Genomic DNA, 14,576 nt, shown 5'->3' on the forward strand with positions numbered 1-14,576 from the left:
CATCCGAGCCATGTTGCAGGAGTTCACTGACGCACAGTGGAAGCATGTCATGAAGCCACCTTTTGTGAAACACAAATCCATGATGCATTTAAAAATCAACTAGCTTTGTGATGCAGCTAGCTCTAGTTAAAGTCAACCCGGGATGAGCACCTTAATTACTAGGTTTTGTGAGCTTAATACATGGTTAAACCCGGTATGGGTGCTCGCTAAAGAGAATAATTACAGCTAATAAATCAAGATCCGAGATGTCCTTCTCTTGCTGGCCCAGCCCATACCTTCCTGCTTTGGTGAGAACTGCCCTGCGCCGAGGGCATGTGAAAAACGAATGGTCACCGTCAGCGCAACGGAGACTCGTTCCCCAACCAAACCAGCGTCTTGTCGCCGTCTCGCGCCAGGGGCGCCCGGGGCCCGACCCCGCCACGCCCATCGCAGCTGTCCAGTCCTCGAAAAATCTGATCGAACGTCACCGGCCGTCTGATCGCCGTTCCACTTTTTCACGTTTACATGCCCGTGTACTTTCCAAGGAGATAACGCGTCGAACCCGTACTACTCTGTCCACGGCCCATCTACACTAGCCGGTCGTGGGACCCATCGCGCTCTATCAACCCCTCTGATTCAGATCCGACGGATAGGATCCCTCACCGAGCTTTAGAACGGATGGAGAGGAACAGGAGTCAGTCGTACGGACGGCATAGCCGTGGTATATAACTAAAATTAAATACAGGGTCAAAGTCGTGGGGGGTAAACGTGTAATTCTAGGTGGGAATACCATTGTCTCGCGCCGGCGGAAAACCGGATCTCTTTACCTTTGCGAAGCAAGAAATATCTCTCTTACCGTACCGTAATAGTAAAAAACTTGTATATAAGGCCTACCTTGCCTTAGAGTCACAGAGAGCTACGCTTTGCTCTGACCTCCGGGTCTTTTCCTTTTTCTCCTCCACTCCTCCCGTCCCTTCGTTCACATTTTTTTTGCCTTTTTTTCCGCTCCTTTGATTTAAATTCCCGCTCTTTGGTTTGGGCTTTCTAAAATTAATTTTATTTTGGAGGATGGGATTTTTAACTGGAGGGCCGGGGTGGGTCAGGAAACCCCTGCCGGAGTAGCGGTGGGGAATGGGGAGGGCGGCGCGGTGGTTGCGGGGACTTCTGGGCGGGAAGAAGGCGGATTCTGGCGGGGAGCATCGGGCGGAGAAGAAGAAATGGGGCTTCGTCAAGTCGTTCCGGGAGAAGGGCCACCACCACCAGCAGCAGCAGCAACAGAGAGGAGGACCCCCGCCGCCGTTACCGCCGCAGCGGAAGGGTTCGTATAGGGAGGTGGCGCGGTCATCCCCGGCTGGCGCGACGGCGGGGTTGGCGGATGTGGACGGGGACGAGCAGAACAAGCGGGCGATTGCGGTAGCCGCGGCGACCGCGGCGGTGGCTGAGGCAGCCGTGGCCGCCGCGCACGCGGCGGCCGCGGTGGTCAGGCTGACGAGCAGCGGGCGGAGCGTCGCTGGGATCGCCTCCGGCGCCGGGAAGCGGGAGGTGGCGGCGGCAGTCAAGATCCAGTCCGCTTTCCGGGGTTATCTGGTGAGCCTTCTCTCCCCTTTTCCCTCTACTTTTACTTTAGCATGCTTAAATCAAGGAATATTTGCTTAAATCAAGGGAAATTTGGACCAATCCAAAGAAGAGATGCTGAAAACCGTCGAAATTTAATTCGTTACTTGTGCCATTTTAAAAGCATTTCTCTTCTAAAACGTAACACCTTTTTGTTTTTCAATATAAAGCTGAGTAATTTTCTCTTCTTCTTGGTCTATTTTAGTTGCTAATTAATTTCCAATTTTGGTAGATTTGAAATATATTACGGAATTATCTCGGGCTATGAGCTGTTCTTCCACAATCTCCAACATCTAATATTTCTAAAAGTGCAAGTCATCGATCGCGTAAACAAAAAATTCGGAATTACCTCCAATGGCTAGGGGATTAGCTTCTGTACTCCTCTTTGGTAGAGTGAGCTGGATTGCGTGATTCTAATGGGTGCCGTCACCTCAATGTTCCCATTTGCTGAGCCTATTACTCCCCACTCTTGAGGCTCTCAACCTTCCATTTTTCCCCCTCCCTCCCCTCGCCTTAGATGGCGAGCCCTCTCGGCCTTTCGACTTCTCTGCTCCGCGGCTCCGCCGGATCCTATCTCTATCTCGCCTCCACTGACTGGAATTAATTCCCTTTTATGGGACTTGGGATTTTTTTTTTCCCTTTTTCCCCTCCCTTTCGCATTAAAAAACCAGGCCAGGAGCAGGTTCTTGGAGGAAAGCCGACAAGGGTACAGAAGTACATTACTAGTTCCTTGCAGCACAGCTTCTTTATTAATCGGACGGTTTGGAAGTAGATAGCAGCTACAAGAGTAGCTATAGCTCAAATGGGGACTAGATCATAGCCTCATCCTCTTCGACTCGCTAAGAGATGAAATAGAGGCGCGGGGGTTTGATAAGAATTTCTTAGCCGTCCCTACCAACTCGGAATAGTTTTAGACCCTTTTTTTTCGGATCAATCTATTAGCAATAAGCTTATATAGTTTAAGTTACACTAAGAATACATAAGAATCTCATCTCGTGTGGGAAGAAAGTTTGCTTGTCTGATCAAAAATGAAACATTTGCTTGTGCAAGCTCCTGTCCTTGGAACCATTTGATAGTTCAGTTGTTTGGTGATTGTTTTGATGATGTTTCGAAGGCGAGAAGGGCATTGAGGGCGCTGAAAGGGCTGGTGAAGCTGCAGGCATTGGTCAGAGGCAACATTGTGAGGAAGCAGGCGGCGGAGACGCTGCGGTGCATGCAGGCATTGGTGAGAGTCCAGGCCCGGACCAGGGCCTGCCGAGCCCTCCGGTCAGAGATGAGCAGGTCCGGCCGAGGATCCCGCGCCCATGCTGTAAGTCAAGTCCCGGCTCTTGTTTCTCCTGGCCTATTGCGGTGTTTCTGTTTAACTGCTGTTATGGTTTGGCTTAAAATGTGTTCGAATAATTTGCTTAAAAGGATTTGCTTGAACCTTTGAAGAGATTTCAAATTGATTGAGTGATTGAAAAATGGTTTCCGTTGCTTGATGGAAGCATCAGAAGTCGCCCGGGTCATTGCTAAATTCTATTCTCGCACAGGTCTGGAGAACAAAGGAAGCAGGGGTGATCGAGGTTTTTATTTAACAGGATGTTATGTCTTGCAGGGCCCTCCGACCCCAGAGAACTATGAACAAGCTGTTCGATCAAGTGGTTCAAAGTCTGACAGGTCTTGCACTCTCAAGGTAAATCCCAGTCCTGTTTCTTGCAATCCAGCAATGCTGCGTGCAAGATATACCAATGCATGGCTATTGTTATGTGCAGCGGAATCCTTCCAAGGCAGCCAGCATGGATGCGGTTGATTCGGACAGAACACATTCTTCTGGATGGAACTGGTTGGATCGGTGGATGGAGGAGCGGTACTGGGACAGCCGACAGGCTGCTGCAAAGACTGGGGCAGCAATGGATGATGAGAAGAATGCTAAGATCTTGGAGGTAGACCCCGGAAAGCCACAATTCAATCCTAAGAGGAGGGGGAACAATCTCCAGTCTTCATGCTCGACCCTAGCCTCCGATCAGAATAATCGCAGCATTGCGGCCATGCCCGATTCCCCATCGAAGGACTCGACAACTGCTCAACTATCCATTCCTAGCCCGTCCTCCGTGGACATGCCGCAATCTCTCAGCCCCCTGAGGTTCCACCTCCCTGAACCAGGGGACTTTGGCGAGAGTCCCCAGTTCTATTCTGTAGCATCTCGGCCTGGAAGCTCGAGAAGGGGGCCCTTCACTCCTTCGAAGAGCGAATGCTCGCGCAGCTTATTCAGCGGGTATTCTGATTACCCCAACTACATGGCGAACACGGAGTCGTCGAGGGCGAAGGTGCGGTCGCACAGCGCACCGAGGCAGAGGCCCGAGTTTGAGAAGTCAGGCTCCATCAAGAGGCTCTCGGGTCAGGGGTTAGGACAGCAGCATTCTGGAGCATCAGCCCAGAGGTCATCTTCTCTCCATGCAAAGTTTGCCAACAAGGCCTACCCGGGCTCCGGCCGGCTGGATAGACTAGGGATGCCCATTAGAATCTGATGAACCTAACCAGGATTGTGTAGTTTGTCTTCATGGATCATCCGGAGTACTCAGCTACAGTTTGGTTCCTCCAAACTCTTTTTTTCTCTTATCTGCAACTCAGTCTTGAGTCATGATGTTTGTCCTCTCAAGTAATTAACAGTGTTATGTATGATCTTTTGGAATACTGCAATGGAATCAGAATATGATGTTTTTGAGTGCGAGTTTTTGTTGAATTTCTGTGCTTGGATGGTCGATTAGCCTAATGCAAGTCTATCTTGAGGGTTCTTTTCCTTTGATTTGCTCTTGAAGAGCTGGTGTCGGTGGCTTCGGTTTGTGTTAGCTATAGGTGAAAAGTGCAAAGGACAATTTAGACGTCAGCCACCAGATAAAATTAGACCTTTTGTTGGAACTGGATGGCTTTGCTGAAAAGTATGATCGGTGCAGGTCAACAACCGCCAGATCAGGTTGGTCAAAGAAAGGGGTTTTAGAGGACACAGGGCAATGGGTGGGGAACTGGGAAAGAGCAGGGGACGACGACCGATGAGATAATGAAGTGTTGTGTCGGTGGAGAGGAACGAGAGAGCGGGAGGTTGGTAAGCGCCGGCCATGCCACGGTTTTGGAACGACTATCCAGGGGCAATGAATGCCCTGGGGCTCGGTTCTGTTCGAAATTGGAGTTTTGCGGGACGTATCAGTTTTGGTGTATTTTGGTCCTCTCGGTTTGGGTCTCGCGCTGTCCAAATCCAAGCATCCGGTGGCCCCGCCGGTGGATTACACAACCATTGGCCGACTTCAACTGTTCCTAGTCTATTCCCACGCCAGTTTTTCCCACGCCAGTTTTTACCACGCCGTGACGTGTTTTTGTCGTGAGATACTGTGGGGGCCATCATCAATTACATCAATGGGGTGGGCCCTACTTTGGGTGCTGGATCGATGGGTTTGTTTTGCTGTCAGGAGCTGCTGCTTTAGCTATGTCGTGACCAGGATGAAGGTGAGAGGAGGAACCGGACAGGTGGCGGATCTGTTGCCGGGTACCATTGTCGGCGTCTGTCTTCTGTGGCTAAGGGAACGTGCACAAAGCTGGGCTGGCATTTTTTTGAACTGATTAGGTCTGGGAGTTTGTTGGTGACCGTAGGAGAGGGGATGTACATTGTGAAGCCTATTAGCAGATGTGGATGGGAAGACTTATAAAAAAAAAAAATAGTTGATATTATCTGATAATCATGTAATAAAATAATTATCACTAGTATCTTCGAACTTTAATTTGGGTAGTATTATTTTTTTCTTCTTTTGCTCTCTAAAATTATGAGATTCCCTTTCGATCCAGCGTTTCACTATCAATAATGTTATTGTTGGAAATGGGACCCGGAGATGATCGCGGACCAAAAAGGAAAGCTTCCGCCGCGGGCGGTTGTAGAAGACTGTCTCCAGAAGATGGTGGTGGCTGATGGCCACCTTTCGGGAACCTGCAAAAAAGCCTGGGCCGGTGGTTCCGGCGAAGGCCCTCCGATGCTTAAGTCAAAGGGGAATTTGGAGGTAGTTTTTAGTGGAGAAGCGCAGGCGTGAAGGAGGAAGAGTCCCCGTCTTCTTGGAGTTTTTTTCTCTTTATAGGAGGTGGTGTGGCAGTTACACGCTATCATGCGTTATGGCGGGGATTTCGGACTGAAATACGTTACCTCAATTAGCCTGAGGATTTGAATTAGCTGACCCTTGATGGAGAATGAAAGGATTTGAATTCGACAGCTGTCGCGGCGTAGATTGTGTGGGTCGATCTCGGATATGGAGAATGTGGTAGCCATTTTGATTCGAAGATCAGCTTGATTTTCGGTGGAGTTGGCTGTGGGTTTTGACTGGGTCCTTTCTAGCCTCGAGGTCGAGCGGGTTCTGCTCGGTCAGGGCGCGCTTGTCGAGCTAGTGCTCTCCAAGCCCATGGCTGCTGAGATCATATCTATTGAGATCACGTGCGTCGTCGAATTTGGGTTCTTCAGTCATGTGCGTTGGTGGGCCCACTTTTTCCCCCCATCAAATAACATTTTTACCCATGAGCTTAGGCTCTAGCTTGGTTGAGATGGGATGCATATAGGATAGCAAGTGAATAGCAAGTGAAGATATTGCCGGTATTTATTTGACCCTTTTTTATTTTATAAATTTATATTCTCAATTATATTTTTTTAATTAAAATTATTAATATAATTATTTGAAATAATTCAATTAATGGTTTGACCAAGTAAATAAATAGTGGCTTGTATTTTTATTAGTGAAAACTGACTTTTTTTATAAAGTGAATGATTTAAAGGCACTATATGAAGACGTCGAGATGACAACAATCTCTGTTTTGTTAGTGTCTCAGGGCAGTGTTCGATATTTAGCACACTGCGTGGGCAGTTGTCATGATACTGTTTCATGTTTATTAAATCACAAGGACAGTCAAATAGCTAGAGAGTGACAGAAGCCGAACCAGCAGAAGCAACGGTAACAGAAGAAATCTTTTCCACATTATACTTCTTTTTCACTATAGTCTCAGTTGATGGCTGAGGTGTGAGATTCGAAAATAGTTGTCTTGGACGGCTAATTCTGGCCTGCTAAACCCAAGATTAAACATGTTAATGAACAATGATTAACATAGGCTCAGCAGACTTTCATGTTAAAGCTTTTCTACGCTGCGGCCAAAACTTTCCAACGAGAGGCACTAGCTACGTTGACGGTATAATAGGATTATTGTACCATAGACTTCTGACCGCACCTTGTCTTCATCGAAGCCTATAAAATCTTGGAGCCACGGGAGGGGCTCTCCATAGTGTATAGCTCAAAATTTATGTACATGCAATTCTCATTTTATATGAAGATCAAATCTAAAATTTCAGAGGGCAAATCTTTTATCGTGAAAGAGTCGCCACCCTCACTGACGCAATAAGATTGTTATGCTAAAATTTCTCTATATGGTCAGTGCACAAATCACGACCTCCCTGCACGTGGATGGAAAATATGCGCCGACAAAGGCCAAACTTATAATTTATACTGTACTCGCTCTCAATGATGCATGATTATATCTTACACCACGTGCACCATGAGGAAGATGCACTACAGTAACAAACTGAGATAAGGGTCTTAATTCGAAACGAGCGCATGACGAATGCAATTTCCAAAAATGAGATGAGATGATTGGTATGGTGTCAGATACAATTTCTTATAGCGCATATCATGTAGGCTTAGTTTGTCAAGTTGGGGGACTTTACCAGGTGTCACAGCCTCACAGGTAACATGCGGACACCTGATGACACTCAATAAAATAAGAAAAATACCCATTAGATGGAGCAACATGTACGTGGTAGGGAATCTTGGATGGGATATCCCATGCTGCCTGGTTGGAAAGCAACCCACCTATGCTAATTTGGCTTCCACGTGGCTCGAATGATGCCTCCAAGTACAAAAAAAAAACTTATGACCTACATGCCATGCACACAGCTGCTTGCTCTTATAGACCACTTGTAACAATTTAGGGATTCATCCAAAATGGCTAGCCGGAAGTTATTATTTGGATTCCTTGATCCTGTATAAGTACCCAAAATCTACCCAGCGAATAACTGATGTGGGACTAAACAAACGCCCGCACGGGTCCTCACATACTCCCTCCGTTCAAGCCCTAACGTTCTCGTCAGGCTAAGGGTTCAAATCTAATCACAAACACCACGATCGGCTCGTGGTTAGCTCTAATGAATCCATGCTGCAGTATCCCCTAGTTCACATAGGTTATGTGCCGGATCCGCTCTGATACCATTTATAACAACCCAGGATCTCATCCAAAATGGCTAGCCGGAAGTTATTATTTGGGTTCCTTGATCCTGTATAAGTACTCAAGATCTACTCAGCGAATAATCGATGTGGGACTAAACACATGCCCGCACGGATCCTCACATTTCTTCAATAAGTATTCATCTTGGAACATTATTATAAAAATAAATAGCTGTGATTATCGGCATTTTCGGCCATATGGTGCACACTATATAAGACCTAATTTTTCTCGTAGAGCCATATACAAAAGAAATATACGCGAAGAGAGAAGACTCGATCTTTTTCTTCTTCATTCTTTCTTTGCTTCTTCCTCCGACCGATGCTTCGTCTCCATGCCTGAAGCCCGGTTGCAGTTTCCCATTTTAAGCCAAAAAGAAGAAGAAGAAAAGAGAACATATTCGCAAGACGGTGCTACTTTCCACGGAAAGGCATATAGTTTTCCAGCTGGGCAATGGATCCGTGACTTCATCATTGCTCAATATTGACTTCATCCACGTGACGTTACTTTTGTCATGTGGGTCTACAAATAAACTTTGAATAAATTAAGTTTTACTCCATCTCAGTTCTGCGAAACCAGCATAAAAAAAAGGAAGACGGGAAAGAGGTCATTCTAGTCATGGTCTACTTACTTTAAATAATTATATTGTAAAGGACTGCATGGCAATGTTTATGTAACGAGATATTTTTCGTTTTTCTTTTACATGGACAAATTACCTTCAACTTAGACTCATGAATAATAAAATTTTCAGTCAAACATAAACAGAAATAAGTATTTCAATAGACAATAGTCCCGATTCCACTTTCTTTTGTTCATAATAAAATGTCACCTTGAGCTCACTTTCCTCAATGTGATGCTGCGAAAATGTTTACACCCAAGTTTGTGCTCGTAAAAAACAGATACATGGAGGAGGTACTTTCTTTTGCCTTCCCTTTTTTTGTTCGGAAGAAACAGTGCAAGACATGTTCACTAGTCCAAGGAAACATATACTGTTTTGTCCTTACGGATTGCATAGTGCTAGAATTTAGACCGATCGACTTCAACCAAAACCAAAACCCCCCAGCCTCCTGCCCAATTGGCTGGAGATACTACCCTACTAGCTTAAAAATTTTGTTGATATAGCAATGATTGGTGGCTGACATCCCATCTTCCTTACCTCCTCCTCCTCGTTTAAACTTTTTTTTTCCTCCATAATAAAAAAAACATTCAACTTTTGGGATCTGATGTGGATCTACTCTATTGCATAAGTTGATTCTTAACTTTTATCTCCTATCATGATATAAGTAAGTCAATCACTGTGCACCATGCATGCGCACTGTGCACACATATATAAAAAACAAGAAAAAGAAAGAAAACTATAGAGATGGAGATTTTAGGTTCGAATCTTAAACAATGCATCCTTGAGTATTTAGTACTCTATCTTGAGTGGGTGTTTCCTTCTTCATTCCTAGAAAAGAAAAGTAGACAATGTATGGTCGACCTAATTAGAGCTAACAAGCAGATGATCTATTTCTTAGAGTTTTAAAAGATGTATGGTCCTAATTAGAGGATAGAATTTATTCTCTGCTGGATTTTTAAAAAAGCCTCTATTGGTTGTTCCTCTTTTATGATATTTATCTGAGTTCTCACCTCACAGTCCATTGAATATCTAATGGATATTTAATGAAAATTCCTATTAGATATTGATGTAGACCACCAAGCACTTGCTCAGATAGTATCACTCTTGCCACTTAGGCAATGAGACCACATTCAATTTTAGTTAGAGTGAATCCTTGACAATAGGATGGGTATAAGATAGAAAAGGCAGGAATTATTCCCTCCTAATTAGGAAAATATAATATAGATCCAAAGAAGTTTAGAAGACTTATGCTATGCAATGATATATGTATAGCATGCCAAATTGTCTAAGTTTGCATAATGAATTCTCATGCATGCATAATATACTAATTTAAGATGATCCAAGAAGATCACCGGACTTGATATAGATCACTTCGACCACTGTAGAAAGGCTGGATAGAGTCTAGAAGCAAGATCTTTAATATCCAAAGCCAAATAGTATGCTAAGTTATCAGAGGCCATAACTTGGTCGTACGACGCCAGAATGAGATTTTTTTTTTTTTTTGTTGAAATCGGATAACTTTTCGAGCTCTAGTACCACCCTATAAAGGGTATGGTGCACCGAGATATTCTGAAAAAATATAAATAATATCTCGAAGGATCCTAAACCGTCAGTACATCCCTTTAATAAGTTGTAGGTAGGTAGTTCCAGCTTGGCTCAAAATAAAATGAGCTAGAGAAAAAGTAAGCTGAGCTTCAGCTCGCCTAGCAAGCTTGTGGTCGGCTTGTCTTCTCGTAGAAGGATTGCCATTGGTTGTTCGAAGATGACGCGAAAGTTACCGCGCCTGGCTTTTTAGGAAGCGCCTGCCATTTGAGACCTGAACCCCCTCCATTTAGAAAAGTGGCTTAACTGCTCGAAAAAGCAGGGAATACTCATGGTTTTTATGGTAAGCTGTCCTTGGATTTCCATGCCGCTCATCATCCTCAAACGAAGCAAAATGTAGTTGGTGCCCGAGTGTGGATTTAGACTGACTAGAATCCAGAAAGAAGGTTGCCTTGCATCCTGTAATATAATTATTATAGCTCACCTAGAAATTAGATCCCTAAGTTAATGATTACATGATAAGATTCGTAATCATGGTCTTTTTAACCTCTTCTTCTGTCTCTATGCAGGCCAAGATTCCATGGTTTAGTTTGTTATCATTATATCATAACATCGAGAACCTATTTGAATAAAAATATCATGTATCTTTACACTATATATTGATGGCAAAGTGCTATCAAGCTCAGGACATGGATTTCTGTCATTTGTTTATGGCGCTTGCAGGAGATTGGTTGCACTTGATTCCCTGAGGAAGCTTGGAGAGCCCATTGACTGGTGGGAACAGGTTAGACAAGATCCAGAGTATGCTTTTGAAAGAAAGTTGCTTTTAAAATTTAATTCCGCCCTCCTTTTATTTATTTATTTGAAGGCTCAGGTTGTTGCCGTGGGCTTTAATTGAATTCTTTTTTCTTTTTTCTGATGTATATCTGAACTCTTTTTGATGGGACCATGCTACCTATGCTTGAAAGCTAAATTAATGCAGGACCACAGAAGGCTATAGCTTTGGAAATGATGGATACCTTTGAGCTTAATGTTAAAGGGCCAACTTTCCGGCATGGGGGAGTCAACACATTGCTTAAATGATGTCATTCGGACTCTTTAACAAAGTAGCTAATGAATTAATATTTCCATCTACCCTTCTTAATGGTCAGTCCTTGAATTGTTTATGCTGATGCTTCGCACGACACATGAAACAAACTAAATTATGTATTCACACCATTGGCAATGGCGATTGGACAGAGGAATGTCCCAGAGTTGGTATGATAGCCTGCATCTGAGAAGGGGTCAGCATGAGGCATCCGAGCTTTAACGTATACCCGGCTCAAGCTCGACTACCCAGGGTGAAAATTTCAGAGGATGTTTGGCACTGGCCCAAGAAAGAACTGGACTCGCTTCCCATGATTCTGCCAACTTGACCTTAAAACACCCGGGGTTGGAGAAAACTTCTAGATCTGGAGTCTTAACTTCATTTCAGTGGAAGCTGTCTTGGTGATGGAGGCATGCAAGCTGATGGTGACAAAAGGCAAAGGAATAGTTGCAACGTACTGGACTGATCACCCTTTTTGTTTTTTTGGTTGCTTGCTTCAAAGATTACATTCTACGTACTTTGGCTTATCAGTTGCGAGATGGTGAGCCTTAATAGGAAATAATGATGAATAAAAATTTCTGAAGCCGACCAAATATTAGCTGGTAAGACTTGATAATGATTCATGCGTAGCTGGTTTGATGTATGATCGACGTTGCGACATTGACAATCTCGGCCACTCTGTAGAAGTTGTGGACTATCTCTATGGTCGTTATGCATTGATTGTAACATCTAGTTGTTGCAAGAGGAAGTAGGAGGATAAGGTTTGCATTACTAGATTATGGTCATGATTCAATGACCATGTCATGACATATGAACGACAGCAATTTAACCACAAGATCCCACGTGCCGTAGGCTTGCATGGTGAACTGAGCAGTGAGCACTATCTCCCTCTCTCCAGCATGTGAAATATAACCTTTTTTTTTTATTGAATTTCGAATGAAGCCCCTCTGCAAGATATTCCATGGCAGCTGAGGTCATTTATTCCGGTACCCACCTATATATCCAGCTATTTATTAAGGGAGCATTGGAAGAAGAAAGCAACTCCTCCGAAGCCGAATTCAAGGAATGCTGCACCATACAACCCCATGCATGTTAGAAAGCGATCAAGAGGACTCCATTTTTTGACAAAGAGCATATACTGGCAGACCAAGATGTTAATGCTTCTGTCCAGCTACAGTTCCGGTTTGAAAGAAGTTTGGCATGCAGGAGTCCCAATTTGCAGGCTTGCAGATGGCGTTTTATGTGGTTTTTTTTTGTACGCGTACGTGGTGTTGTAGTAAAGACAACTGACGCTTAATTGAGTTTGAAGTCACGTCGGCAGATGCTCTTTACTGGCTAAAACATGACCTGTACGTAGAAAAAGGACATCTTACGGTGTCGCGGTTAATGTACCTATTTTGACTCCTCAAGGCTTGCGCTTGGTCCAACCAATTCAAGTTGGGGGATGAAACTGATGAGTCAATTTGGACTTGAAGAGGATATTTCCGGATTCCAATGTTCAGTTTGGTTTCCAAAAAGTCCATGCATGTTTTGTGCTTAAATAGGCTGAAATTAGCTGATTTTGCTTAGAGACGGGGATTTCGTCAGACTTCACCTCACTCATTTATTAATTCAAAATCTCAAAGTATCAAGGATTATTGCTATAACTATTAATCTCTGCCTAGAATACATTGCTCATTTGCTTAACTCAAATGAGATCCCATATCCATGTCTGGTCATCTCATTTGGGGTCCATGAAATGCATAGTTTGGGGATCGGTGCATTATACTTTGTCTTCAACACCATCCAAGACAAGTGTCCCCTCTCTCAGGGGGAGTTCCCCTGCAACCTAATTCAAATCCAATATGCTTTTTTAAAAAAAAAATAAAAATGACTCCCCATTGATATGAAAAAATCATTAAAAGAAGACATGGACATGTATAATGTAAAGAAAGGACTATTTAGAGTTGAAAAAGGAAGGGGGAGAGAGAGAGAGAGAGAGAGAGAGAGAGAGATTCTTTACGTGGTGCAGTCAGTGCTAGGATCGATGATGAAGCCGAGGGAGACACCGCAGAGGCCAGGGAGGTGGGCAATGGCAGTGGCATTAGGACTGTAGGTGGTGATGAGGGCCATGAGGCAGCTGCATGCCGACCTCCGGTCGTCGGTGGAGCCGGAGGCGATGTTGTAGAGGCTGACCACCCCGTCACAGCAGGGGGTGCCCAGGGTCGGGTCCGGCGTCCCGTACGCGACGAAGTTGGAGCAGCCGGATATAAGCGACGTCACCGTGCTGCAGTCCGTCAACCCGGCCACCGCTGTGGCCCAGCCCAACATCAGCAACCCAAACCAATATCTCTTGGCACAAAAACCCACCTCCATCCTCGCGAGAGCTGGCTAGCTAGAAGAAGCTTGGGCGTCGTGCCTGGCCTGGCTCTTAAAAGTGTGGCTGTGCGATCTGGATTGGTGACTCACATTGGGTGCATGGTGATTCATGTAAGCTATATGAGTTAGCGGCCTCTGGCTATAACTACTTAACCAATTCAGTAATTAACTAATTAAAGTTTTTCCTTTTTTGCAAGAGAAAGTGTTACAATCGAGTACCTCATCCAAAAAAACTAGTCGAAAGATATTTTGAATATTCTCTCCGTTCAAGCCATGATTTAGTTTACATAGGCTATGAGCCGATGTGGGACTAAATACACGCCCGCATGGATCCTCAAAAAAGAAAAGATGCATCCATAATATAAGTAATTAACTATCCAAGTGGATGCATCATTGAAAATTCAAACCCAAAACATTTCCTGATTTTCTGTATGATGATGGAAGTTCAAGGACACAATGGAAATGATAGTTGTGGAACTGAAATCGTTTGTCGGAAGATACACTATTAAGCATCAATAACAGCATGTTGTAGTGAGAGGAGGAAGCTGCTGGATGTCAAGTTACATATGCTAGCGGTCTCACATTTAGACTGATTTCAGTTTTTTTTTTTTAATGTTCTTTTTTAAAAAATGGTGAGGGCACCACCAATCCGATTTACATGTTTCAATACTTCAGAAAAAACTTCAACGGTTTGAATACATAATTAAACCTCTTCCTGATCGAAAAATAGTGTTGCTGGAAATTGGACCCGGGGGTGACCGCGGACCGAGAAAGAGGAGCTCCGGCTGTGATGCGGAGGCGGGTGGCTATCTTCGGCGGACCTACAAGAAGCCTTTGGTCGGAGGTTCCGGCGAAGACCCTCCGATGCCTAAGTCAGAGAGAGACTTAGAGGTATTTAATGAAGATAATGGAGAGATATTTTTTTGGTCGGAGAGAGATCCCCCTCAGAGCTTCCCCCTTCTTCTTATAGGAGGGGGTGTAATGGTTACCTGCGATTGGGTGTGATTGTGCGAACAAATGAGTTACCGTAAATGACCCGAGATTTCGGGCTAGCTAGCGATCGGTTGAGATTGCGTGAATTCAAATGTTGACAGC

At 44.4% G+C, this 14,576-nt stretch overlaps 2 protein-coding genes across 2 annotated transcripts; one reads left to right on the forward strand and one right to left on the reverse strand.

The window, feature by feature from the left end:
* Window positions 1–892: 892 nt before the first annotated feature.
* Window positions 893–4,303, forward strand: LOC103714147 (protein IQ-DOMAIN 22). Its single transcript, XM_008801302.3, has 4 exons — window positions 893–1,566; window positions 2,708–2,902; window positions 3,191–3,268; window positions 3,348–4,303. Exons 1-4 carry the CDS (start codon window positions 1,111–1,113, stop codon window positions 4,101–4,103), a joined length of 1,485 nt encoding a protein of 494 aa, XP_008799524.1. The 5' UTR covers window positions 893–1,110; the 3' UTR covers window positions 4,104–4,303.
* Window positions 4,304–13,121: 8,818 nt separating this feature from the next.
* On the reverse strand, window positions 13,122–13,478 carry LOC103714184 (Bifunctional inhibitor/lipid-transfer protein/seed storage 2S albumin superfamily protein). Its single transcript, XM_008801353.3, has one exon. The coding sequence runs from the start codon at window positions 13,476–13,478 to the stop codon at window positions 13,122–13,124; it is 357 nt and encodes a 118-aa protein (XP_008799575.3).
* Between the last annotated feature and the right edge of the window lie 1,098 nt (window positions 13,479–14,576).

Source organism: Phoenix dactylifera, chromosome 3 (assembly GCF_051530095.1).
Source record: "Phoenix dactylifera cultivar Ajwa chromosome 3, Ajwa_hap1_PhDact_Kaust_v1.1, whole genome shotgun sequence".
Lineage (NCBI taxonomy): Eukaryota > Viridiplantae > Streptophyta > Magnoliopsida > Arecales > Arecaceae > Phoenix > Phoenix dactylifera.